The sequence below is a fragment of the Actinia tenebrosa genome, unplaced genomic scaffold, assembly GCF_029948245.1.
Source record: "Actinia tenebrosa isolate PJP-AT-01 unplaced genomic scaffold, QUT_ActTen_1.0 PGA_scaffold6__47_contigs__length_16458017, whole genome shotgun sequence".
Lineage (NCBI taxonomy): Eukaryota > Metazoa > Cnidaria > Anthozoa > Actiniaria > Actiniidae > Actinia > Actinia tenebrosa.
In genome coordinates this window covers 5,341,761-5,367,652 of record NW_028292583.1, presented here as the reverse complement: position 1 = coordinate 5,367,652, position 25,892 = coordinate 5,341,761, and the positions used below count along the sequence as shown (strand labels likewise).

Genomic DNA, 25,892 nt, shown 5'->3' with positions numbered 1-25,892 from the left:
TTGATCTTGCCTATTATGTTTAGTCATATCACTAAAGATTGTGCCAGATACGGCTTCCTTATAGTTAGTTTGTCAAGTGGACATGATCTGCACGTGATGCACTTGAACCTGTGACTAGTGTTCCAGATAATAAGATATTTATAATTCGGTGTAACAACCCATCCAAGGTTAGGAGATGTTGGGGCATGCGGAGAAAGAGAGAACTGAAATTCTCTTCCACTATTCTTCCTTTCTCTTCTCTTCTCTTCTCTTCTCTTCTCTTCTCTTCTCTTCTCTTCTCTTCCTTTTTTATTTTTTATTCGCACTAGTCGTAAGCGAAGTCTGCTATTCTGTTTTCAATCTACGTCTCAATACTTCTCAATACATATAGTTTTTTATAACAGTAAAAAACTTTATTTAATGTAAAGCTAAATTTAAAAAAATACACGTTAAATACGTTATAATGTAAAAATGTTTCCTCTTTCCTGACTCTTGTAAAAATACTTTTAAATAGCTATGTTAAATATTACATTACTAACATTTCTGTAGTAAACTATGTAAATCATCAGATTTATTCCCCAATTCGAAATATGGCGACCAATTTGAAATATTGTTCTGCACTAACTAGTGACTGACTAGCCTCTCATACATGTGAAAAATGCTTTTGTGTTTTCACGTGCACACGAGGCTAGTCAGTCTCTAGTCGGTTCTGAACAAGAGTTATTCAAATTGGTCGCCATATTTCAATAATGTGTATATACTATAGTTTTTAGATTCCTGTATAGATATTTTTTTAAATATTATCACTACTATTGGAACTTAATTCGCCCTCTTCATAAAAGGCAACAGATATCGTGTGAATATCACAAACGAATTCTTCTCTACTGAGAATAGGGATATAGGACTGATATTTATCAGATAATTATTAATTACAAATAAATAAAAATCAATTTCACGTGGACTGTAACTAGGCAACGTGAATAATATCGACTCCTCTTAAATATTGCTATGTTGGTTTAGCTTTGTCATTTGGATAATATATATTCTATTAAGGATTTTTTAGACATTTTTACTAGACACTAGGGTTGTAGACATACGCCACGGGTATTCTCTTCTCCACTTGTATCCATCTTTCTTCGCCAGTTCTTTTATCACATCCTTTCGTTCGTAGAACTCTGATTATGTAATACACTGGTTTACAATAATGTCTGCATTTTGGGCAAACAGCTTTGACGTCGAACTTTGGAATCTGGGTAACTCCACTCGTTGATGTGTCTTCATGTACGACTTGCCATGGACAATACATTCCAACAACTTGATCACTGTCAGTATCAGCTTCATGTTTGACACGAAATGCATCCACAAAACGATACTTTTTTCGTAATCTTTTAAGTGCTTTCTCGGGGTTAATTTTCCTCTTATTACAAGGTGCTTGAAGTGTAAGAACGAATAGCCAAGTGATGAATAGAAGCGACAGAAGCTAAAAAGAAAACAAAATTGATGTTAATTAAAACGTGGATGAAACAAAAAAGTAGTAATGTCATGACTCCCACGAACAAAGAAACTCTTAAAATTAATGTTGTTAATCGGGATTCCTCGATTCCATAATTTATGGAATATTAATGATAGAATGCACGAATAGTCCTATTATCACTTCAGATCAATGCTTCCCAAATCGACCATGACATGTATTGTTTAATTCACTAAGGTTGTTTTTATAGTAGTACTGTTCACTTTATCTTAGGTGCTTACTTACTTATAATAAAGCAGGTTGAAAATATGGCAAGAAAACTATATAAATGACCATTCTAAATTTCTTTGGCAAATCGACCAGGATTTGACTTGTCGGAGATTTGCCGCTTGACTAACAAAAGCTGTTTTTTTCTTTCTTTCTTTCGCTTACGTTTTACATATAAAATGAAAGGAAAAACAAAGTCGTTAAAAAGACTTGTGTTGAGTAACTTTATATTGAAAAACGTATTTCAGAAATTCAGATTATCGAACGTAATATCTTTCTTGCAGTGTCAAAAAAAAAAAAAAATTCAAATTTAATTACTAGCAAGTACTTTCAACAAACAACTTATCTTAAGTAAATCTGTTTTGACTTCTGTCTCAAAAAAAGGTAAAACGAAAAAGCAACTGAAATTGAGTTGAAACAACTCGAAAATCATCTTTCACTATCGGGCTATGCTCGACGGAATCTTGATACCGAAATGACTCTGAAAAAATTCGTCAACAAAAGTTTTTGAAGCCTTACCTTTTCTATAAAATTCATATCAGTATCTTGTAGAAATCCGTGGGATACTTGAGTAGCAGAACGTACTGTAAGTGCTCAGTTGAGCTACTTATTTTAAATAATTTGGTTTTAGGTCTTCTTCGTTTCTTAGTCATATTTATACCATGCAAAAAAAGATATATTTATCATAAGGGAATTACCCCAAAAAATTGCGTGAAATCATTTCATATACTGATTCGAGGTTCCTTCATTAATGTCGTCAAACAGCCCATTTCCGTTTAGGCTTTCATTACCTAATTCATTACGTATGTAGTCACACAATCGCTATGTTCCGGTTTATGGCCCTAGTTTACTTTGCATAATTTTTAAAACTAAGCATTTCTTTGCTCTGAATCGTACTAAGTCAGGAAAGCCGAGAACTACGCGATCCTTCATCTGCAAAAATATGCCCAAAAATGTTGATAAAGTTACTCGAATTATCCATAAATTATGAGAAAATATTTTTGGTTTATTTTGAATAGATTCAGCTCAGTTTCAGCTCTAATAGCACTGCGCTATCAAAAGTTGATCAAAAAATTGGGAAGTTTTATTTGTGTGACGCTAAGTAAGACAAGGGAATTACCCTATCAAGCTTTTTTTAGAAGTTGATTGGTCTACAAGTTCTAGCACTACGGAGATCTTGAAAACAAACTACAAACAAGCATGTAACGACGCTTAGATTCTACGACCTTCTGAAACAATGTTTATTTTTTAGGCGACGATCACTTCATTTATCGTTGTAGTATATAAATTGTGCATACGAAAAAAAAAAATCTTGCTACAAGTGGTCACTCTTTACAGTTCTTACAAGCAGAAGCAAGCAGAGTTGAAAGAAAAGTCTTCTTTTCTCCGATATAATAATTTTACTAGAAATACACCTAAGGCAGTTTCTAAACCAAACTTTATTTTGTCAACTTTTAATCATAAATGAACAAACTTTTACCCCATTCACACCTAAACGTGTTTAGTTAAACTATGTTTTCATTAGGAATAAAATTGAGAAACTAGAAACCTACAATATAATGTAACTTTCTAAAATATTGTCAGAGCAAGACAAAGGATAGTTTACATGCATTATTTCACCAAATATTGTGCAGTGTTCGTAGATAGTTTTCCAAACCTGTTTAGTTAAACCACTTTAAAACATGTTTAAGCCTTGGTGTGAATGGGGTATTTAATTCTGCATTTTTTTTAACTCGGAGAACTAGTTTTTACTCCATATAGCTACGTGAATCGGCTGAGTTTTGACGTTCTAGTTTATTTATCCCGTCTTATTTCTTTTCTGCTCTGTTGTTCCTGATCAGCTCGATATCCGATATGCAAATAAGCAAAAGTGTAGATTGACGTATGTTACCAATGAGTCATCGGACCATCTCGTTCTACTTCCTGGTTCGCCTATCTCTGTCACCATGACAGAGATAGGCGCATTATAACATCGCACCGCATTATAACATCTCTAACTATTCAATAGACTTGCAGATACTATTTGGCATTTAACTAGTGAAACGTCAAAACAGCAAAGCTCAAGCCAAACACATACCAGCTCATGAGGTCAAAAGCTGCAAGCTATACGCTACACCAAAGAGTTACTTCACCTAAAAATAAATTTAGAGAGTATTTATTTTCATTATTCGTTAAGTTAAAGTAAAACCTTTAAATGAAAATTTCGTATCCTTCCCTATATAAAGTAAATTTAAGTTAGAGGATTATCATTATTATAGTGATTTGTAATAATAATCTCAAATAATAACAAACACTGGTTTCATCTTACGTCGCCTGTCAATGGTTTGTTCCAAGTTTAAATTTCTAACTTTTAAATCAATCAACTCGGAACTCTTTGTTTAAAGAAGCTAAAGCCAAGCCGTCAAAATTCACTACACATTAAGAATTAAAGTTATTAGTATTATTATTATTTTTAGTAGCAAAAATATGAAAAATCCTACGATAACACTGATCGGAGATGCATTAGGTAATCAGAGATAAATATATATTCAGTTAGCATTTACTAAAATAACTATACACGATAAAGATGTTCAGTAAAAGAGGAAATCCTACTAGAACAATGAAACTTATGACTGACTGATTGCTAGCGTGACTTATGACTGAGTACTAGCGTGACTTATGACTGACTGATTACTAGCGTGACTTATGAGTCGAAACTGCTATGCTGAAAGACCTTTTCGTCATGGAACGAACAGTGAAAAACGTCATTGAATTCAAAGATGTGAATCATGTTTCTTCAAACTAATTTTTCCCTCTTTTTTTCTCTTTTTTTCTCTAATGTTAAAATTCCGAAGATCATGGGTTCGAATTCGCCTGAAGTCCGGAATGTTTTTCTAAAAAAATTGGCTTGAAGAAGCATAATTCAAATCTTTAATAACACTCCAGACAGCAAAAACACCTTAAGTCATTGGATATTGGATCAGTTCCTTTTCTTGACCAAAGAATTCGAAAGAAAACTCAAGGATAGTAGCTAACTCAAAGGAGGCACATTCAGGATAACTAGCGAGACCTGAAGAAACAAAACCATCATGATAGAAGTAATCAGAATACACTCCGTGTAATCTCTTAATATCGTATCGATTCCTTGTTTATATTTTTGTTTTGATGTTATCTATACTGATTTAGAAAATGGTCACTAATGCTAAACATATACACACCGTTTATATTCCCGTCTTAGATTTTATATATTTTTTTTCTCGACGTTTTGATATAGCTACCACCATTTTCAAGAGTATTTATTGGAAGTTCAAGTAATGCCAGACACCATCGAAACGTCGCCAAAAAACCTTGTCAAAATGATCTTTCGCGTTTTATTATTATTACTCAATAAATCCACCTCTTGCAGTTCTAATTCTATGTCTCTGATTAATAGTTAAAATTAATTCAGCTTTTACCAAATAACGAAAGAGGAACACAGAGTTTTTCCTTACTCTTTCAGTTATGCCGAAGGCTGTCTGCAATACGGGGACTTACCGCGTAGCTGGGCGTGGACCTAAATATGCTTAAAATAACATAATGGATAACTTGGCCGATTTTACGGACTGGAATTCCTGTTCCACGACTCCTTACAAGCGAGATGAGGGTAAGTTTTAAATAAATTAGTAATGTTGAAAATAAAGTTGACATTGCTTAGACGAGGTCAACTATACGAGCTGCATACTCGGGGGTTTACCGTCCTTTACTTTTGTAATTATCATATTATTTGCTAGAAACGGTAAGATCTCACCCTCCACTACCTTGACCGATTCAAGAAATATTTTCTCCTATTCTCTTCTTGATATTCTCCTGTCCTTGACAGAAAGATTTATCGTACTCGGAGCTTCCTCATAACGAAAATCGGAGGTTTGACCAATGAGTAGGGTCTGGGAACGAAAATGGTCAGGAAGGAGTGAAGATTGGGCACCTTATTTGTCGCGCGGGGACTGGGATTCCACTTGGTAGATAGTAGTCCAGAATAGTACTAATAAATATAGTGGAGTAAGAGCTCTTGTTAGTAAACTGTTACCAGGGAAAGCAATATCAAGTATTACCAATATAGAGGGATTAGATACAATAAAAATATGTGCATGATGCATGTGAAATTTAAACGTAAGTTCACAGACAGAAATTCAAAACAGAAGCTGAGGCGTCGTAAGGACTTTGAACCTGGCAGCCAATCTGCCCTTGGTGTCTGGGATCACGCTGGATATGAATGCTTTAGCCGAACCATCAGAGGAAGAGACCAGCCGGCCCCCCTACCAGTATATACCTACAGCTTATGCCTTGTACTATCTTCAATGAACATCGATTTGAAGTGTGGAAAATAGTCTATCTGGTGCGTTGTTTTTACAGCTGATTGTTGTGCTAATTCAGTTCAGTTCATTTGAACTGTTGCCCAGTTAAAATAGCAATACTGAAAAAATGATACTGAATCAAACCCGGTTGAACGAGGTTCTGCCATCTTAGGTTTTTATTTCTATTTTCTGTTTGATATAGGACTTTAGTGTTAAACCGATCTGATCTATTCTGTCCCTTCCCTTTTGAAAAATAATAAAAACGATAAAAATATCATCACTTTATTATTTACTTAGCTTCGTCACAATATTTATTCGTTTAAAAACATGGCATATATATACATTATATACAACTATATATTTTGATACTAAATGTATCAATGTTACAGGTGTATACTTGCATATTATTTATCTATAATCGATATTCATTAATAGATACTGCTCGTTAATCAGCAGATAAATAGAAGTACTATACTTCATTATGAGGTAACGTATTGTCGAGCTCTTTGAGCTAACAGTCACCGATCACTTAGTGAATCAAATCTAATCTACAATTTTAGGATTCAAATGGTTTTCAAAGCATCTTCGGTTAACGTTTTCCAGGCTCGATTACGTATTTTGAACGAGCTTTATAAGCTTTATATGTGATTGAATAACCTATTGATTGATTGATTGATTGATATTCAAGTGCTGCAGTATCACCTAGTTATCTGCCTCATTGAGCAACTCAACCTTGTGCAAAGTTGTTCCTTGTTATGATAGGCCCAAGTAGGCCACATTGATCATATCCTACGTGTGTCAGGGTCAGTTTCCTATATAAATGATGGATGTGACAGTACACCATGATAATGAGCACTACAGATTACACAATGTAACGCAGTAAATCATTCGTGACGTTTAATTGCGTGACGTCGCATGGTCACCAACCTGTGACTGTCGTGACGTATGTACCATGGTGTCTTGCTGTCTCACAAACACATCCAGCGTACTATGTATCAAACTTTTGTTTAAAAAAATTAGATTATAAATATTGAACATTATGGCCACTAAATATAGTAATATAAATATGTTAATATTTACTTATAAAAAGCTATGTCGTGTATCGTAGACTTGATGTTGGGTTCCATCAAGGGTCGAAGACGAAGGAGTTGGGTAACGAAACAGTAGATGTTTTCCAGACATCTACCTTTTGTCGGACAGACCTCAGACGTTTACAGTCCTTCACGAGTACGTGGTGTTCCCAGAAACTCGCCTTACAGAAATGAGAACAGTTGCTACAGGTTAATTCTGCTCTAGGGATGAATCTAGGAATCCTAGACGCGTTATCGTCTAACGTGTACTTCCAAGAACACTTGCCATTATGGACGACATTTTCACTAATGCTTCTCGTTAGTCTTCGTGTTCTGGCAATCCCTTCACCATGACTTCGGTCTACCACGAGCCAGTTTGCACTAGTGAACTTGTCCATTAGTTGCCGTGGTCTAAGATGGATTATACCACAGTTGGGAGTTGGTGCGGCTGTTATCATCGCCATTATTAATGCTGTTACTATGAGTCCAATACACATCTGTGAATATTAACAATCAGATATTGGTCAGCTAGTTAAGTAGTAAAGACCAGTGAAAAAAGACTATTAGTGTCTTTAATAATGTCAATGTATTTATTATTATTATTATTATTATTATTACTATTATTATTATTATATACGATTACAATTTCTTTTATATCATTATAACTATAGCTTATTATTTACAAAATTGAAGCATTGATCATGCAGATGTTTAATTATTTAATTGAAAATTATTAATATATATTACTATTAATTCTTGTCTTATCCCGTTATAAACAGTTATCATTCGAATTGACAGATAAAACCATGCGAGTAAGCGTTAAATATTTCATTAAAATAATTGATTGAGGTCACTCGTCAAATTGTACACGCTCTGTTTCACAAAACATTCCTTACATAAATAAACAAAAAAATGACATAATATATTGATATGAACGTTTAATCTTACACTTTAATCATTAAATATCTCGGAATTTTTAAATTGAATGAAATAAAATAATTTTCCTTGATCGGTCCTTTTAACTCTATAAAGTCGAAACAGCCGCGTGTCGGTTATTATTAAGTCAGGTGTTTTAAACTTCCACCGTATGCTTGTCTGCCTGTACCCGCAGGCACAGATGATCGAGAGAGAGTCCGTACCTTGGTTAATCTCAATAACGAATTGAAAAGTTTTTCCAACATGGGCTAAGAACTATATCGAAGTTTTAAAATACTTTTTTAAGTTCGAAAATTCATTTGCTAAGTTTTAAGCCTAGTAACTTACCATCGAAGCCAGCTGCATTGTGGTTTCCCTCTTTTAAAAATATTTCTTCTTTAACCTTGTTTGCTGTTAGCTTCGTAGGTTATCAAACTTTGAATTTCTTTCTGTCTAATTTATCCTGGGTTTATATAGATAAAACTCAGTCGTTAAGTAATTCTTACAGAAATATCCTAAAATTCCCTTATCGTTAGAGTGACGTCTTTGTTACAGCAACTAATTTACATACAGGTCAACATTCAAAAATTTTCTTCAAAGACAATACAATTCTTGAAGTAGAACGAGGAAATTTAGGGGAAAACCAAAAAACAATTTTAGATGAATACAGTAACAACTTCCTTTCCTTCTCAGTCTTGCATTAAAGACAGGATTGGTTTTAACTTGCATTCAAATTGTTAGTTAGTAATCTTTGGTATCTAATGCAGGTTTGCATTCAGTTACAACGCTAGCTTTGTCAAAAACTTTCCTAAACTTCGTAAATGAATTTGAATTCCATTACAATTTTGGAAGACAATGGCTTCTTAGTTGATGCAACTTGGACCACTTATTTCTGTAGCACCATAATTACGCAATGTGAATAGCAACTATATACAATATTATTGTCATTTTTACGTTAAGAAATAATGAAAACGAAATTTATGAACAAACTCAAAGTGTCATCACAAGCTGGACTGGTTAGCAATTCGAAATCATTGTCGTGTTTGCACTTTTCTATGCATACTTTTCTAACTTAAACTATTGAATATTCCGGGAGGATATTTTGTACGAATGAAATTTTTCATTTTTTACATAATAGTAGAAAGAGAAAAGAAACCAAAGAAGGAAACTGGAAAAAACGTAACACACCTTCTTCATTGAATGTTATTTTTTAACCCACCAAACTGAACGAAGAGTGGAAAAAAATGATGAAAGAAGATAATAAGAAATTTCAAAATCAATGGTTTTTTAAAACTGTTCCAAAAAAAAAAAAAAAAAAAAAAAAACAGTAAGAGATCTACATAATATATTTTGGAAAAAATATCATCAACATTTTTTTAGCGTGCCATTCGGTTACATGCTTTCTTGTAGCCTTGAGTCTTTACTTGGTTCGGCATTCAGGCATAACTTGTCTGCATAATTGACAGCACGTGTACGTAGACTCAAGACGATTAACGCCATCCAAAGGAAGACATTTTCATTGACGTTATTTATACGAGTCAAGAATGAGAAAACTGACAAATTCTATTGATACTAGTCTTTTGTTTGGAGTATATGTAATTTTGAGTTGAAACTAGACAAAAACTATTAATGGTTTAAGTCTTTATAATCCGGTCAATTCAAGCAATTACTTAAAGGTATTTCAAATATATCCTTAATAAAAAATAAGAAAATACCCCAAAAAAACTGATAGATTTTTAAAAAATCATCTTCAATAGCAACATGAAATAACAAAACCATTGGATTTTGTAAGTGTTAAAAATATAAATTAGCTCATTGAAGTCTCTAACAATTCAGGATCGATCGCGATTCACTTAGTGTAACGTCTTCCTTCCTGTGTGAGGTTCCGGGTCGGTCTCTGTGTTAACACAATGGCTTTTCCCTGACTTGTGACGTCAAACCGACCCATTCAAATCGTCCTCTTTTTCCTAAATTTTTCCTTATTTTTTTGCCAAAATATTTTATTGTATTTTCAAGACAGCTAAGTAATTCTGGTTGTAGTTTACTGTCTAATTATCTACTTCTGTTTCCAGTGATGAACGACATATAAAAGATAACCATAAATTTAAGATAAGATTTTTTTCAAGTGTTTATATAATTACTTCGTAATTAAGACTTTTTGTTTTTCTCATCTTGCACAATCTTAATGGAAGCGTGAACTCATTTACCTCATTGTCTTCGGTCAATAAAATTATTACAAGATATTAAGCTTATTGAGCTTTTTTTATGTCTAAAACTACGTGTTATATAACTCTAATCCTAGTATCGCATTCTTTATTGTTCTATGGATTGACTTTTCCCTGCAATGTGTTCCAGACATCATTAAAACTTCGTTTTCATCGTCTCTTTAGTTGATTCGGTTTTTCCTTTAAATTTAAAATTCAAATGCAAATGTAATCGTGATTATGTTTTTTAAATTTATGACAAACTTTCTTTCTTTAAGGCCACAGTTTGAATTTAAAAAATTGATATTAACTAAGTTCAGCCATCATTTTAACTTCAATATTTTAATGATTCTGACGTCAATACGTTATTAATTTTTGATTTCTAAAGACCTCAAGTAAGAAAACATTACAAAAAATTCTTAAGTTTTACAAGTATTTGACTCAGTCAATTACTAAATAATAATGATAACGATTATTTTAAATGTTATATTGAATTGATTCAAACTTGAGTTACACAGATTTTCTAAATTTTGTTTGTCAACTGAAAAAATAAACAAATTGGACTTCCTTGTCAGACAACAGCCACTTGAATATCAAGTGTTTACTTCATATACAGCTATTGTCATCACTTTATTTGTGCTAAGGTTGCTATTCCCTGCCAACAGAGTCAAATTACCTTTGGTAGGGAGAGAAAGAGGACAGCAAAAATATTTAGAGACTATGATCATTGATGATGATTACTAGCATTCTTGGCCTTTCAAAACAAATGACTTTATTTTTACATATTTTTCATTGAAATAATTTATTTACAAAGTATGCTAACAATTCAAATTACTGAAATACCTCAAAGTTTTATTCTTCAGAATATGTTTTCTGATTAGGTGTTGAATCACTCTGATTTTTTTTTTTTTACTCTGATACTTTTGAGTTGCAATAATTTCTTTATTTTGTCAACTAACTTGAATCTGGTAAACCTTAACGAAGAAGGTAATACAGAAAACAAAGATGTGGTAGTTTTTGTCATCTTTTGTTACCTACTCAAAAATCAGTAAGGAAAGAATAGTTCTGGGCTTCTATCAGCACGATTTCACATTTTATAGTTTGTATATTTATCATTATTTTTATACAGCAAAAACAGGGATGGGCTTTACTCACTCAGCAGCCAAGTGGACTGGACAATAGATTTTCTCACTTGTAGCCTCGCATTCAAGTGCTTTAGAATAAATATATTTGGTTTAAACAAAGGTTTTAATTCTCATGAGCATAAACATGGCTGCAGCATGAGTAAGGCCCTTGGCAGAGCACTTTTTAAGCCCCCCATCCCCCCATCCCCTGGCTCTGCCACTCCTGAAAAACATTTCATCTCTTCATAGCAATGGTTTGAGAAATCACTAAAAGTAAGAAATGCATTTGTTTTCTCGTTTTTCTCAAATTTCCCAACTTTTATCATGTCCACATTTTGTGCACAATATTGTGTGCAATGAATTTCACTGTGAACATGTTATTGGTAATAACAAGGAAACTACAAAGTTGAGCTCTTCTTCCTTGATGCCTGTGTACAAGGAAATTCATAGTGAACACCTTGCTAGTAATGGCAGGAGTTTATTACAAGTCAACATTTGTGCCGTAGTATACTATTGACTAGAATATCTGGTTTTTTTGGCTGATTTTTCTGAAGTATTATATAGTTTTGTCATAAGGAAAGAAGCTAACAGTGACATCCATTGAAACATTTTTGCCACTAGTGCTAAATGCAACACTTGTGTCTTGTTCTAGACTTTAGGAGTTACCTAGCGCTTAAACTTAGAGGGATCTGTCAAAGATGAAGTTGCCAGGTAGAAGATGACAGGAGTAGTGACAAGAAAAAACATGGGGCCATGTACCACTGGTTTGCTAACTTGTGTTAGCGCAAGTAAACCATAGGCAAGGAGAAGCCAATGACCAATCATGATTGCAACAAGGCGCTTGCTTCCAAGCAGCTGACGGAACCCCTAGGAGACAAATACAATGTGAGAAGGTTAGATTATCCATATTTATTACTACTGTTTTCATTGCTTTGCACTGATCGAGACAACAGTCACTAAACTGAAATCAGGCAATACACTTCCTAGATGACACTTAGATCACCTAGATCACACGTGGAAAATGTGTTCTAAATGCATTTGTTCTTACCGTAATGTGGTTCTTAGCCAAGACAGTGGCAGTGCTAAGGACTGATGATACTAGAATGATATATGGATAGGTATAATCTGTTGGAAGAGAATAGTATACCATGCATGAATATAACATTAAATAGCTATCATAAATCTTGCTTTATTGGTTAAGATGTTCATTGTGGGAGAAAAAGTACACACACGTTTTCTATGATTCCTAAAGAGACCTTGAAACCTTCAAATTTAGGTTAGGTTTTGATGGAGGGAGGAAAACCAGAGAATCCAGAGGAAAACCTTTGAATTGAGGGAGAGAACTCTGCTCACATGATGTTGTGTCTAAGAATTGAACCCTAAAGTTGAGAGGCAAGTGCACTACCACTACACCACCCTTGATTCCCACATGAGCTTGACAACCCTCACATCCTCACTTTCAGTTTGTCACCTTGAACTGTGCCACTCTTGTAATTGCTTTGGCCACGAGCAAGGGCGGATCGAGCCAAAACTTTAGGGGGGGCTAATTGAGTTTCTTCCATCAACACAACGGAAAACAATAAAAAAAAGCATCTAATTCTTCAGTTGTTTTTTTTTTCCTGCTGAAGGAGGGACTTCAGCCCCCCTTTGCCCCCCTCCCCCCCTGGATCCGCCCTTGATAAGTCCCAACATAGTTGGTTGTGAAGGAGTCCAGTAAAAACTGAGGAGCGGTTCTACTTACACAACAATCCACCAAGTATTGCATGTATTGCGGTCAAAATAGGAAGGAAGTACATGCCAGCATAAATAGAAGATAAGCCCTGGCCTGCACAAATGTAGTGTGACATCAGAGGTCGTATTACTAACAGCATAGCAACACATATGGCGTAGAATGTTAGAACAATAGTGTACCTGTTAGAAATAAGAATGATAATAATTTACTCACTGAACTGTTATGATAGATCTATTCATTATTCAGTGTGACTGTAAGGTTCAAATGAGCTGTTTTAGTAGTACTGTACTTCACTTATCAAGTGGCAAGGATTTTTGGCGTAATAGGTATAATGGACATTTTCAAATTCACTTTTCTGAGTGACCGTCAAACAATTATGGGTCAAAGTCAAAGTTGCACTTGGTCACCCAAGCAAATTCATGAAAGGTCTATTGACCTTAAAGATGCCAGTATATGACTTACAAGGGATAGACTGCCTCATTAGTGCAGTGTATAGTGTTGACGTAGTCTGGCTTGGGATTGTAGAACACTGTATACCAGTCAGAAAGATGTTCTGAAGAACAGGAAGTGAGGCTTAAGGTTCCTGAAAGTCAATAAAACTGATGGTATTAATGTTGATGATTTGATGACATCTAATAATAATGACCACAGGAATCCCATGAATAGTTTATAATTTGTTGTTAAATGATTCAGTGTATATTTATTTATAAATTGTACCAACCTTTTGGTTCATTCAAAAGAAGGGTGAAAAAAGCAGCACATGTTGTTTCTATGGCTCCACAGGCAAAGAGAATAATTATTCTGAATGAAAAAGGTATACAGTGCTGTAAGTTGTTATAAATACATCATCATTCTCATATATTTGGAATAGCACATTGATATTGCGTTTTTTTTTTACATGGGAATCAAGCTGTTGTGTAGTAGTTGTGTACTTCCCTCTCAACTCTGGGGGCCCAAGGTTTCATTCCTGCCCTCAGCATCATATGTGAGTAGAATTTGTTAGGTTTTTTTTCTTGATTCAAGGGTTTTTCTTCATGTTCTGTGGTTTTCCTCACCCACAAAAACTAACACACTCAATTCCATTTCAGTCTGTAAGTTAGTTATGCCCTGACATTGACCAGGCTCCCAGAGGTTGTTACAGGGTTCAATCTCTAACTTCGCCATGACATGACTTTGATTACCCAGAGACTGGTTCAGGGTTCGATCTGTAAGAAAGCTATGCCCTGGCTTAGGTCAGCTAGCCCAGAGGTTGTTTTAGGGTTCAATCTGTGACTTAGCCATGACCTGACTTTGATAATCCCAGAGGCTGTTTCAGGCTGTTTAAATCATTAGCTGTGCCCTGACTTAGGTCAGCACAGAGGTCGCTTTGGGTTCTATGAAATTTGATAGTTCCTATAAAAACATTATAGTGATTTCTTGACTTACGCCTGTTGGGATCTTTTAGAAAAGTAATCCACAAAAAACCAGTGTAGTACAAGAGCAGTAAGAAAGGTAAAACCCAAGTACGACCAATCATACATCTGAAGGGTATTTGTACATTTGTTACAGAATGTACCATTACTTCTGCTTCCTCTTGGACAGGCCTGAAACGAAAAAATATATCTATAGGTGGTGTCTTAAGTGAGATCAAAGTTCCTAGTGATTTGTATACTTACACCACATTCTGAAATCTTTCCGCTCGCTTCGTCGATCGTTCTTCCACAGTATCGACCTGGGCATGACTCGGTCTCTCCTAACAAACGTATTAGAAAACTATTTAGTACAATAATGAAAATAATAGATTGAAAATATGCAATGAAAGCTACAGAAACAAGTATAAGAATTTTGTTGTAAAACAATAAAAGGCCTTTAACCACCAACCTGAAGAAGTGCTCTGTAACAAGATTATGGCTGATGCCAACAACAACAACGAACTTTTTCCGTCCATTAAAGCCTATTTACAAATACAATTCACTCTAAAACTTGACAAATATAATTTTTAGTCATCTTGTTGACTAAACATTGACTTTAATATTCCAATCTAGGGATCCATTTAGACAAATTCAGACCAGGAACTCAAGACATTTCAAAATAGATACGACTTTAAAGTCGCCATCTTGGATTTGGAAAAAAGCAGATAAGAGACTGGATCCAATTAACTCCGTACAATCGATTAATGATCGTCATTTTACGAATCGTTTCCGATGTTTGAAAGTACTCACATCGTAAAAAGGTTTTCCTGTTTCTTTGTGCTTAAAAATTGCTGTACTGCAATATGAAAAAAAATCTGCTTCGCGAAACAACAACACCATCTGCGCGCGGAAAAACGAAAAGCGCACGCACGCGCAGACAAAATTCCCAGCTTGTATGACTTCATCAAAATCTACACCAAACGTCGTAGGCGTGTCGTGGGCGGGAAACTTTGACTTCAGATCACTCTAACTGAAATTAATCGCCTAGAAAGTTCGGTTTTAAATTTCCCGCAAATGACGCGGAAGGATTATTCTTCCTGTTTGTGATAATTCACTCTGGCAAAGTGTGAACATAAGCAAGAGAAGTTCCTCCGACGTTTTAGCTTGGTAAAAATCTTGGTAAAAATTTGTGAAAAGGAACTAATTTTAAATAATAAAAACGTTTCCTTTCTGTTTTCCATAAATTAGAGGTTGGGCAAAATAAACACCTGTGAAGGAATCATGTTTTTTTACCTCCTGTGACGAAAGAAGCAGCAGTTAGGTGGACTCGCGAAACGCCGACAATGCCAAAAATCGCATATCGAAAAACACCAGGGGGGGGGGGGGTTTTGGAGGTCGGTTAACCGCCCTACAGGGGGTCTTGCGCGATCGGCCGACAGCGCGAAAGGTTCCTAACTGCTGCTCTGTTGGGGTCGTAAACGGAGGGAAAGATATTCTTTAGATATACATGGCATCCGTCAACGACATTCAAAACGAAACTGTGCGCAGGCTGGGAAATCAGGTGATGGATAACTCAGATGCGGATTTTGTCTTCGCTACATTCATGGAGGGCAAGACAGACAAGACTATGAATCACGAGATGGCTGAAAGGATAATCGACAGAATGCCGGACGGTGACTACCGTTTGGAGTTGACGTTCGTGAAGTATTTGGACGGCGAGTGGGTGATAGAAAAGGGCCGTAATCCCATCAGGGCGTCTGGTAAGCAGAATTTGTTCGTTTTGAATAAGCACACGCGACCAGGGGCATTGGAGGGAATTGACATGCTCTTCTATGAGGTCGCTTACCCGGTTACCGTGGTCATTTACGGTGCGTACGAGATTAAGGAGCCGGATGTCAAAAAGTTGCGACCAATGCGACATCCAGGTAATTGTGTCGGGAAGTTGGTAAGAGAGTTCTTCGAAGATTCCTCTCGTGGCGGTAAGCTTACGCCAAAAAGAAGAGAAGCCATCAGGAAATGGGAAAGAGATACTAATAGGACTGGAGGCTCCATTGAGAACATCAAGAAGTTAGAGACGGCCTTAGAACGCCGCATACACGTGAAGGACATTACTGACGGTCTCATTTACGAAGGGACGAAAAAATATGGAGGTAGAGGTGCCCCCATAATCATCTACCAACACAATGGACACGCTTGGCGAGAACTTAGGTTCCCCAAAAAGAAGGAAACTAAGGTTTATAAAGCATCGCCGTTGGCAGAATTGGTCCACGAGAATTCCGTTTGGTTGATGGACGCGGAAGGAAGTCAGTTTATGACGCAGGATGGTACTCTTTACAGGCCTCTAGTAGAACACCAACGCATTCAAAGTGCTTGTGAAACCTTAGGGGAAGACTTCTCAGACGAGGTCCTTAGCTCTCGTAGTTTGGACTTCTTAGCCGCAAAGAAGAGGAACGGATGGAAGTCCACGCCTAAGGAATTCGCCGACATAGCCAAAGCCTGCGTAGAGCATGGTCATGGAGGTCTGTGGAACATGGAGTATGACGAGAACGAATACGTCTCCTTAGACATGAAACATTGTTACCCTGCCAGTTTTAAAGGCCTCGGGGATTGTAAGGAGTATTACGACCGCTACGGGCATCCAGACTCACAATTCTTTCGTGTGTCTTTGCCAGGTAAATACGACGCCCCAGCTACGGGGTTCGTGCGGTTGACCACGTGGAAGTTAGCAAAGGGCTTACATCCAATAATTTACGCGTGGTATGGGAAACATCTGCAGGAGAAAGAATGGATTCCCATACCCCTGCTGAAGTTTCTCGAAGAGCGCGAGCTTCTCACGTACGCAGCGCACGAAGCCATACTTTGTCACTCTGCATTTACGCAATGGCTTCCGGAGCATAACCCCACCGCCAGAAGCGTCATAGGAAAGTTCACCCAAGGCGCAAAAGAAGGAGAAAAGCACATGCAGCGGCGTTTGATAACCGATGACGGAGAGTTGAGCTTCCTCGTAAAACGTGCACATGAGCAAGGAACTATGGTGTCCGTAGAGAAGTGGAATTATTTCATAGAAGGCCAAGGGGAACGGCAATGGAATGCGTTGTGTTATTACCAAGATCATCGCCCGCAATATTACCATTTACGCGCCAGCATGCTCGCATATGCGCATATTAATCTATTGTCAATGCTGTTGCGGTTTGACAAAGAGGACGTTCCACGCGTGGCCACGGATTCTTTGTATGTGAAGCCCGAAGTGTTAGAAAAAATGCAAGAGTTTTACACGGAGGACGAACTCGCGGAAAGTGGTCAATGGCGTATAAAAGATGAAGAGATAAAAGCCTGGAGAGAACGTGTGGAATACCACGGGGAACACGTAAAAGGTGCCACCGTCCCCACCGTGGAGCCATTGCCATCCGTCGACGACCCCATTTCTTACCAACGCTTTTCGTACCTGTACGGGCCGGGAGGCAGCGGTAAGACCACCAGGGTTTTGGAATTATTTCCTCGCGTGAAGGTGTTAACGCCGACACACCGCCTTGAAAGAGAATTGACGGAGATGGGTTACGACGCGCAAACGTACCACAGCTTCTTTCGCTGGAACGGTCAAAAGTGGGTGCCGGAAGCAATACGCGACATACCCCCGGTGATATTATGGGATGAGATTTGCACCGTGCCATTAGAAATCCTGCAGGAATTTGTAGACTTCCTCCGCGGAAAGTGTCAAGTTATATTTGCCGGAGATCCATGCCAACCTCCTCCCATTTGCGGAGAAATGCCCCATAAATGGTTAAAAGGAATGGTAGACCATGCAGAGGAAATCAACGCCGACTACCGCAGCAAGGATCAAGTAAGAAACTTAAAGGCGGAACTTCGGGGCCTCAGTGATGCCGAGCAAAACAAGACGCTGCGTAAACGCATCCGAGCGAAGTCTTACGAGGACTTCCTTTGCGCGTGGCATCCAGAGGATTTGGTGTTGAGCAGCAAGCGCGCAGCACAATCGCGAATACAGAAAGATTTGTTAAGCGTACACCGCGAAAGATTCCCTGGCCATTTGGTGCCCGTTTGCTACAAGCCCCACGATACCCGCATGCAGAAGAGAGACGTGTGGGTGCCGGGCACCGACGTCCAACTGCGAAACGCGGTAACTCATGATAAAGTCTGGGTGCCTATGGGAAAGGTTGAAAAAATAACCTCCCATCCAGATTGGCGTTTGGGATATTGTATGACAGTCCACAGCGCGCAAGGGCTTACCATAAAAGAAACCTTATGGATCATAGACCAGCGGTTATGTTGGAGTAATTTGATATATACCGCTGTGAGCCGTGTGGAGCATGCCAAACAGTTGCGGAGGGCTTGGGGTCCGCAATTGCGTTACGATAAAACGCCAGAAGATATAGCAAAGGAGAACATTGCTAAGAAACTCCTTCGCTACAAAAGACACGACGAAGAAAAAAATATGACGTTCGACCTATGCGTGGACGACGTCTATAAGGAAGGGGCACGGTGTGCCAAGTGTAACATACCTCTACTATGGAGGTTTGACCCAAATGACGATCAGCAGTTCTCCGTGGATCGTATAAATAATAAGCGCGGGCATTGCAGAGGCAACGTAAGACTGACATGCCTAGAGTGCAATCGGGCGCGTGGAGCAGCACTACTCTGAGTCTTTGGGGACCATGAGCAGCTCTTCCTTAACAAATCCGCGACTTGGGCCATCTAGGTAATACAACACGGGTTGCCCTTCCTTGGTGACGGACTTCGAAATCTCATACGTTTCCAAAGACCAGTTAGGATCCGTGGCTCTCTTACTGCCACCTTCGAGTTCCCCCGGCTGATAGAGGTATCTGACCACTATGTTGCGGGGTAGCTTTTTTTCCTTCAGTCCGACCGCCCTCGAACTTCTGACGTAGGACTTGTGCTCCACGTGTTTCGTTTTTATGGCATCCTTGGGTTTCATTCCCGTAGCCCTGGCCGCCTCGTTGTTCAAAGCCGCGACGACCTGGGGGAGCCTCTGAGTCCATTCCCTGTTGCGTTTGGAGGGATCTTCCAGCTCTTTCCAATACTGGTACCCAAAGAGACGCTCGGCCAGGGTTTTATTGAATCTTTCGACGATGCTCTGACCCCTGTGATACTCAGCTTCAGCTCTCCTAATTTTAGTGTCGTGGTCTTTCAGGGTCTTAGTAACCACGCCCATGAACTCTGTCCCCGCATCCACTTGCAGCAGCTTGGGCCATTTCAAAACGCGCTTATAAATCCTACCTAGGGCTTCTGCGACTTCCCCAGAATCCTTGCTGCTTATGGGTTCGGCGTCCTTGTATCTGCTTGCGATATCAACTACGGTCAAAGCGTATCTATAGGTCTTTCTTCTCACCTTGTCGTGCGGTAAGAAAAGCAAATCCGCCTGATGAACTTCATTGGGGGTATTTACGGTAAAGCTGGGCCTGGGGATGTACTTGGGCACGGGAAGATAAACCTGCCAGAGGGTTTGTTTTCTTAGCCAGTTCTTAGCCGTTTCTTCTGATACCCTGGCCGCGGTCGCGAGTTTCTTGATAGCCGACGCTCCTCTCCAATAGCCTTCGGGCCCATAGTAAATCCTTTTGAGTTTGTCCTCTACGCGGCCCATTATATGAATTCCAGGACAAGATTGATCTTACGTCCGTTAAAATCCACCGTCTTTCCGTCCACCTTAATGGTGATGTTTATGCTTTCTACCAAATTAGACAAATCATAGCTTAAAGAAATGGGAGTGTATTCTACCAGGTCAAATGGATTACCCTTAGGTAGAAACTTGGACATAAGAGAAGACTTTTCTCCATTGTTGTAACTATGAACCAAGTCGCAATAGACTTCGTAAGAGGATGCGACTTTCCATTTCACAGGTATGGCTGTGTTGGTAATCGTCTTGCCTGAGGCACATAATAAAGATCCCAATGGGTCAGACTTTCCAAAAGTCATTGAATAATTTGACATATTATGTTTGAGGGTCATTTCGTGCGGCAATCCTGTGGTGAGAGTATAACCGTGTTTTGCTAATTCCTTGGCCAGTGTGATTGGTGTATAATGTCCATCGGGCAGCAATACGGCTTGATAGTTAGATCCTCCTGTATGCTCAGTGACTATGCCCCTAATCAGGTTATACCAAGAATTGTACAAAGAGCAACTTATGAGCCGAACCTTATGGGCTTTAATGGGGGGATTCAAGTAAGTGGTAAAGTCATTCTTGTCGCTTTCCAAAAAGACGATCATTATATTAGATACGCCAAAGCTACGCCTCCCGCCAGCCCTGCGACTCCTACAAAGACCAATTCATTGTCTTTTTGTTTCTTAGAAGGCTGATAGTAATTCTTAAACTGAGGCTTTCTCATTCTAAAGTCGGGGTGCGCCTGCGCATAGAGTTTGAAGGCGTAGTCTGTGTTTTCGAAGTTCTTATCCGCCTGCATTTTGTCTTGGTAGTTCTTGTCCAACCAATCCCTGTAAGCTTGTCTTTTTTCATTCCAAGCCTCCACGTCTCGCTGATATTTCTCCAGCGCTAAGTCGTGCCTCTTCCTTTCGGCGTTAGATTCTGCGTTTTTATCACCGCTAACTAATTTATCCAGATATCTACCACCATAATTAGCTCCAGTGAATGCTAAAGCTGCAATAACTCCACCTGCGACTAAGCTAACCATTATATGTTAGGCAGGTACTTTTCCTTCTGTAGGTAATTTCTTAGCATGATAGCCCCGCATACGGCAGCGGTCATCTTAGCAAAGTTACTCAGATTTTTACTTGGGTCCTCAGTAAGGTCCTCCTTTAGGACTTTCTTACCTACCCAGCCAATACCGGCGATGATGGAGGTTGTGATAGCAGCTTCTTGGACGGCGTCAATTAATTTGGTTGACATTATATTACAAAGCGAGAAGGTTACTCCATTTCAGGGATCTTACTTTTTCTAACCTCCACGGGTGCGCGATATGTTGCGGCCTCCCACTTTACTCTTGGCTTCGTAGCCCGCCATTGTAAGTAAAGGCTGCCTGCTGCTATAGCAATTCCTATCGCGCCAATGACGTAGCCGGGATTCCAAAAGGATTCCTCTTCTTTCTCTTCCACCTTTTCCTCTTTCTTTGCTTTGTTCTTCCTGTTCATCTCCGCGAGCTTCTTTCCGGCAGCGACTCTGCCTGGAGATTTAGCCTTGGTAATCTTTTGCTCGGGCTGCTCTACCTTCGACTCTGGTTCACTCATTTATATCTAAGGACTTGAAGGACTTGATAAGTAACTTGACTAAGTACTTGAGAATGACTTAAGGATAACTTGACTAAGTACTTGAGAATGACTTAAGGATAACTTGACTAAGTACTTGAGAATGACTTAAGGATAACTTGACTAAGTACTTGAGAATGACTTGACTAAGTACTTGAGGCGACTTGACTAAGTACTTGAGAATGACTTAAGGACGACTTGACTAAGTACTTGAGAATGACTTGACTAAGTACTTAAGGCGACTTGATCAGGTACCTCAGTAAGTGCTGCCTGGAAGACCTTTTCGACTTCTCTGTCCTTCTTGAAGTCCTTCCAAGAGGCACCAAAGGTGCCCGCAAGTTCCTTCAAGTCGACATGCTGAGCTACGTGCAAAGCCACAGAGGCGACTGCCATTAACTTACCGCACTTCAAAGACAACCACCCACAGGTTATCTTGAGTTCTTGGGATATGACATAGTCCTCGCTAATGTCCTTCCGTAGTTGCTCCACGTCGTCTATGGGCAGCGCAAGTCCAAGCAACTTAGTGGCAAGTCGGATAGCGGAGTCTGCTACGGCGTCCGTGGTCTTACTTGCAAGGGCAGCCTCGTACCTCTTATGGAACTTTTTGACTTCCTCTTCTGACAACTTATTAACCTGCTCATGGGTAAGTTCCTTGCCTATCATTTCTTTGCACTTCCCCGAAGACACAAGGATGTTAAGTTGTTCCTTAAGGTTACTTTCATCTAGCTGCGTGGGGACTTCATCTATCAACTGCTCAATCTCCATATATGTTAATGGAATACGGAAACCTCAAAGAGAAGATCATTTTGGAATGTTGGTGCGTCTTTAAATGTCGCATGTATTCGTGTAACTGTTCCTTGGATATCTCACCCCCATAGTCGCTTAAGATGGTTTCCAGGTCACTCCGGCTCGGAGTATAAAATACGACAAGTGAACCTATGTTTTCCCTAAAAGGCTTAGAGACGCTGGTAAGCTGCTGGGAAAGCAACCAAACGCTGATATTGTCATGTCTACCGCTGAAGGCGAGTTTAACGAGCTCGGAAGTGCGTCTTTTTACGTCATCCCCACAGGCAATGTCATCCAATATGAGTAAAGTCTGCGTATCTTTAGGGAATTGTTTGTGCCAAAACTTCAAATGGCTGGATAACTCGTTAGGGTCTAAGATATCCACAAAGAAGTCGTCATCTTTCACTCCTATGCCTTCCCAGGTGCGGTTATTCACGTAGGTGGGGCATAATAGCACAATATAGTCGAAACGGTATCTAAAGGGTCCTAATAGCTGCTCTACCACGAACTGGGTCTTTCCGCAGCCGGTGGGTCCTACTATCAGAGCATTGCAAGGAATATGGTTCGGATCCATTATATATACGATGGACCCAGTGGAAGCAGTAAGAAGGATTGCCGCCGACGCAAAAGATAAAAGAGACACCATAGAAATGCAAAGGGAGGAGATCGATCGGCTGCGGGAGCGTGTGCAGGAATTGTATGATGAAATGTGCAGCCTGAAGCGCGCAGAACGGTTTGGTGCCTTGTTGACGATGGCCGGTTGGGCGAAAGAAAGCATTAAGGACTTTATGCGATATCCGCTGTAGAGTCGTTTAAAAGACACCTCAGAATGTTAAGTATAAGGTTGTTAAATTGTTAAGGATGTTACTTCTAAGAAAAAAAGATGTCTTAGAATGTTAAAGATAAGGTTGTTATATTGTTAAAGACATATGCATGCTGCTTTAAAAGTTGTCTTAGAATGTTAAGTGTATGGTTGTTAAATTGTTAAGGATTATACGTATGAGTCATTTAAAAGACACCTTAGAATGTTAAAGATAAGGTTGTTAAGGATGTCTTGCATGCTGCTTTAAAAGATGTCTTAGAATGTTAAGTGTATGGTTGTTAAATTGTTAAAGATATACTGCGTGTGCTGTTTAAAAGACACCTTAGAATGTTAACTATAAGGTTGTTAAATTGTTAAAGACTATCATTTCTTCTTTTAAGAAAATATACCTAAGGATAAGGATATTTCTTTTCTTAAAAAAAAAGAAGAGATAATAGTCTTTAACAATATGATAACCTTATCTTTAACATTCTGAAGTGTCTTTTAAAGCAGCACGTGCAGACATGCTTAACAATTTAACAACCTTATCTTTAACATTCTAAGACATCTTTTAAATGACTCATACGTATATCTTTAACGATTTAACAACCTTATCTTTAACATTCTGAAGTGTCTTTTAAAGCAGCATACGTATAATCCTTAACAATTTAACAACCTTATCTTTAACATTCTAAGACATCTTTCTTTCTTAGAAGTAACAACCTTATACTTAACATTCTGAGGTGTCTTTTAAAGCAGCATGCAGACATACTTAACAATATGATAACCTTATCTTTAACATTATGAAGTGTCTTTTAAACGCAGCTTATGCTCCCGTAGACCTGTTTTAAAAGACACTGCAGAATGTTAACAATAAAGTTAAAAATACGTTATATTGTGGTTAAGATACACTTAAGTATAAATGAACTGTTCAATGTGTAAAAAGGTGTTCAGCACCAAGCAAAGACTACAATACCACGTTCGTCGTGGCGTTTGCACAAAGAAACCAATTAGTAAAGTTTGTAAGGATTGTGGTAAAGAATTCAGCACCGTTCAAAAGATGCGACAACATCAGGATAAACGCATTTGTGGGCTTTGTAAGGGCTGTAATAAGGAATTTCCTAACACCTCCGAGCACCTGAAAAGGGGCGTCTGTGAACAAAGCAGACAGTGTAGTTTCTGTAATAAGATACTAAGCAGTCGTCAACGTTTACAGACGCATCGGAAAACACATGAAGTCAACTATCGATTTCTCTTTGGGAGCTACGACTTAGAAGGCGTGGATTGCTACCAATGTGCGGATATGATGAGTCGCTGCCCGCATAAAGAGGATTACTTAAGGAATCGCATAGATTACCATAAGAAGATAGTCCGTACTTACCCCTCTTTCGAACGCGCAGAAGGCGTTCCGTGGACTAAAAGGGAGTATTGGAGGCAGGAGTGCGATCGTTGTGGTTGCATCAGAGAAGAGGAACATATCTTCAACTGCCTCGACAAATAAGCGTCCTTAACAATATAACAACCTTATACTCAACATTCTGAGACCCTTTTAGAATGGGGTTTGCGCAAAGAGTCTCAAACCCCATTCTTATTTTTATTTATTATTATTAAGAAAAATAAGAACCCCTTTTAAAGGTATATGCTAGCCTACTTTGTGGCGATTCCTAATCACCCTTTCAATATATGGACTGTATTACGTGCGAACTACCAGCCGATTGCATTACGCCCACTCCTGCACCGCGTAAAAAATACACCTGCCTTCATTGCGGCAAGGTATTTCTTGGAGGATCCCATTGGTGCTCCGCGGAGCAGCGGACTTTAGCAGACATTACGAATGCAGAGGACTCTCGGGCTCATACTTGACTACGTCAAATACCCACCTGCCATCCTTTTTACCATGACTCATAACATGGGTAACGTCCTGCCCTTCGATGGCGTACCTTATCCTATCGGGCGCCCAAAGGGTGTATGTTCTTTTTTTATTCTTTAAGACCAAACGCAGGCGGTCCAAGTCTTCAAAGACCACGTAATTCTTTATCTCGTAAATCTCCCCCACCTGCAAATCCCTCCAGTGCGTTTGTATAAACTTTAACTCGTTAAATTTATCCTTGTCCATATATTCTATGAAATATCTTTAAGTGTGTTGCCAAAGTCTCCGAGGTTTTAAAGCCCTTACAACACCACCTGCAGGGAATTCGTAGGTGTTCAGCATATGCAGTGATCTCCCTGCAAATGACATCGTAGTCGCTGCTTACGAGCACCTTATAGCCGTTTTCTTCATACCTCTGTAAGAGCAGTTGCTGATCCTCAGATAACCTGCCATTGCCTTTTGGAGTCTTTAGCTCTATGCAGAATCCACAGTAATGCGTATGCGCATTCAAGATCATTAAGTCGGGTTGACCGCGTTGATATCCTTTCTGCCAGCACTTTATACGTTTGCTGTCCGAGTCCTGCAGTTCACCTAGACCAGGGGCTATGAGCATTTGGGGGTAAAACTTGCGGATGTAGTCCACCACCTTTTTATGCAGGTCAAACTCATCTTCTATTTTGAATACTAACTTGTTTGGACCGTCGAAGCGCCTTTCATACTTACCTGTTTTCCTTA

General features: G+C 38.7%; 4 protein-coding genes across 4 annotated transcripts in view; all 4 read right to left on the bottom strand.

Annotated features, from left to right (window-relative positions):
* Positions 1-431: 431 nt before the first annotated feature.
* LOC116292405 (uncharacterized) lies at positions 432-2,417 on the bottom strand. The gene is made up of 2 exons (XM_031699723.2): positions 2,237-2,417; positions 432-1,459 (listed from the first exon to the last, which is right to left on the bottom strand). Exons 1-2 carry the CDS (start codon positions 2,252-2,254, stop codon positions 1,052-1,054), a joined length of 426 nt encoding a protein of 141 aa, XP_031555583.2. The 5' UTR covers positions 2,255-2,417; the 3' UTR covers positions 432-1,051.
* Positions 2,418-6,380: 3,963 nt separating this feature from the next.
* Positions 6,381-8,465, bottom strand: LOC116292404 (uncharacterized). Its single transcript, XM_031699722.2, has 2 exons — positions 8,364-8,465; positions 6,381-7,597 (listed from the first exon to the last, which is right to left on the bottom strand). Exons 1-2 carry the CDS (start codon positions 8,379-8,381, stop codon positions 7,157-7,159), a joined length of 459 nt encoding a protein of 152 aa, XP_031555582.1. The 5' UTR covers positions 8,382-8,465; the 3' UTR covers positions 6,381-7,156.
* Positions 8,466-10,965: 2,500 nt separating this feature from the next.
* On the bottom strand, positions 10,966-15,301 carry LOC116292402 (JNK1/MAPK8-associated membrane protein). The gene is made up of 8 exons (XM_031699721.2): positions 14,936-15,301; positions 14,731-14,807; positions 14,501-14,658; positions 13,797-13,876; positions 13,538-13,658; positions 13,085-13,254; positions 12,392-12,468; positions 10,966-12,210 (listed from the first exon to the last, which is right to left on the bottom strand). The coding sequence occupies exons 1-8, from the start codon at positions 15,000-15,002 to the stop codon at positions 12,010-12,012; spliced, it is 951 nt and encodes a 316-aa protein (XP_031555581.1). The 5' UTR covers positions 15,003-15,301; the 3' UTR covers positions 10,966-12,009.
* LOC116287807 (uncharacterized) overlaps positions 14,613-25,892 on the bottom strand; it is a 24,713-nt gene continuing 13,433 nt past the window's right edge. The window contains exons 8-9 of the mRNA XM_089039340.1: positions 14,731-14,807; positions 14,613-14,658 (exon numbers count right to left, since the gene is read on the bottom strand). The gene's annotated coding sequence lies outside the window, so the exon portion shown is untranslated. The remainder of the gene's footprint in view (positions 14,659-14,730; positions 14,808-25,892) is intronic.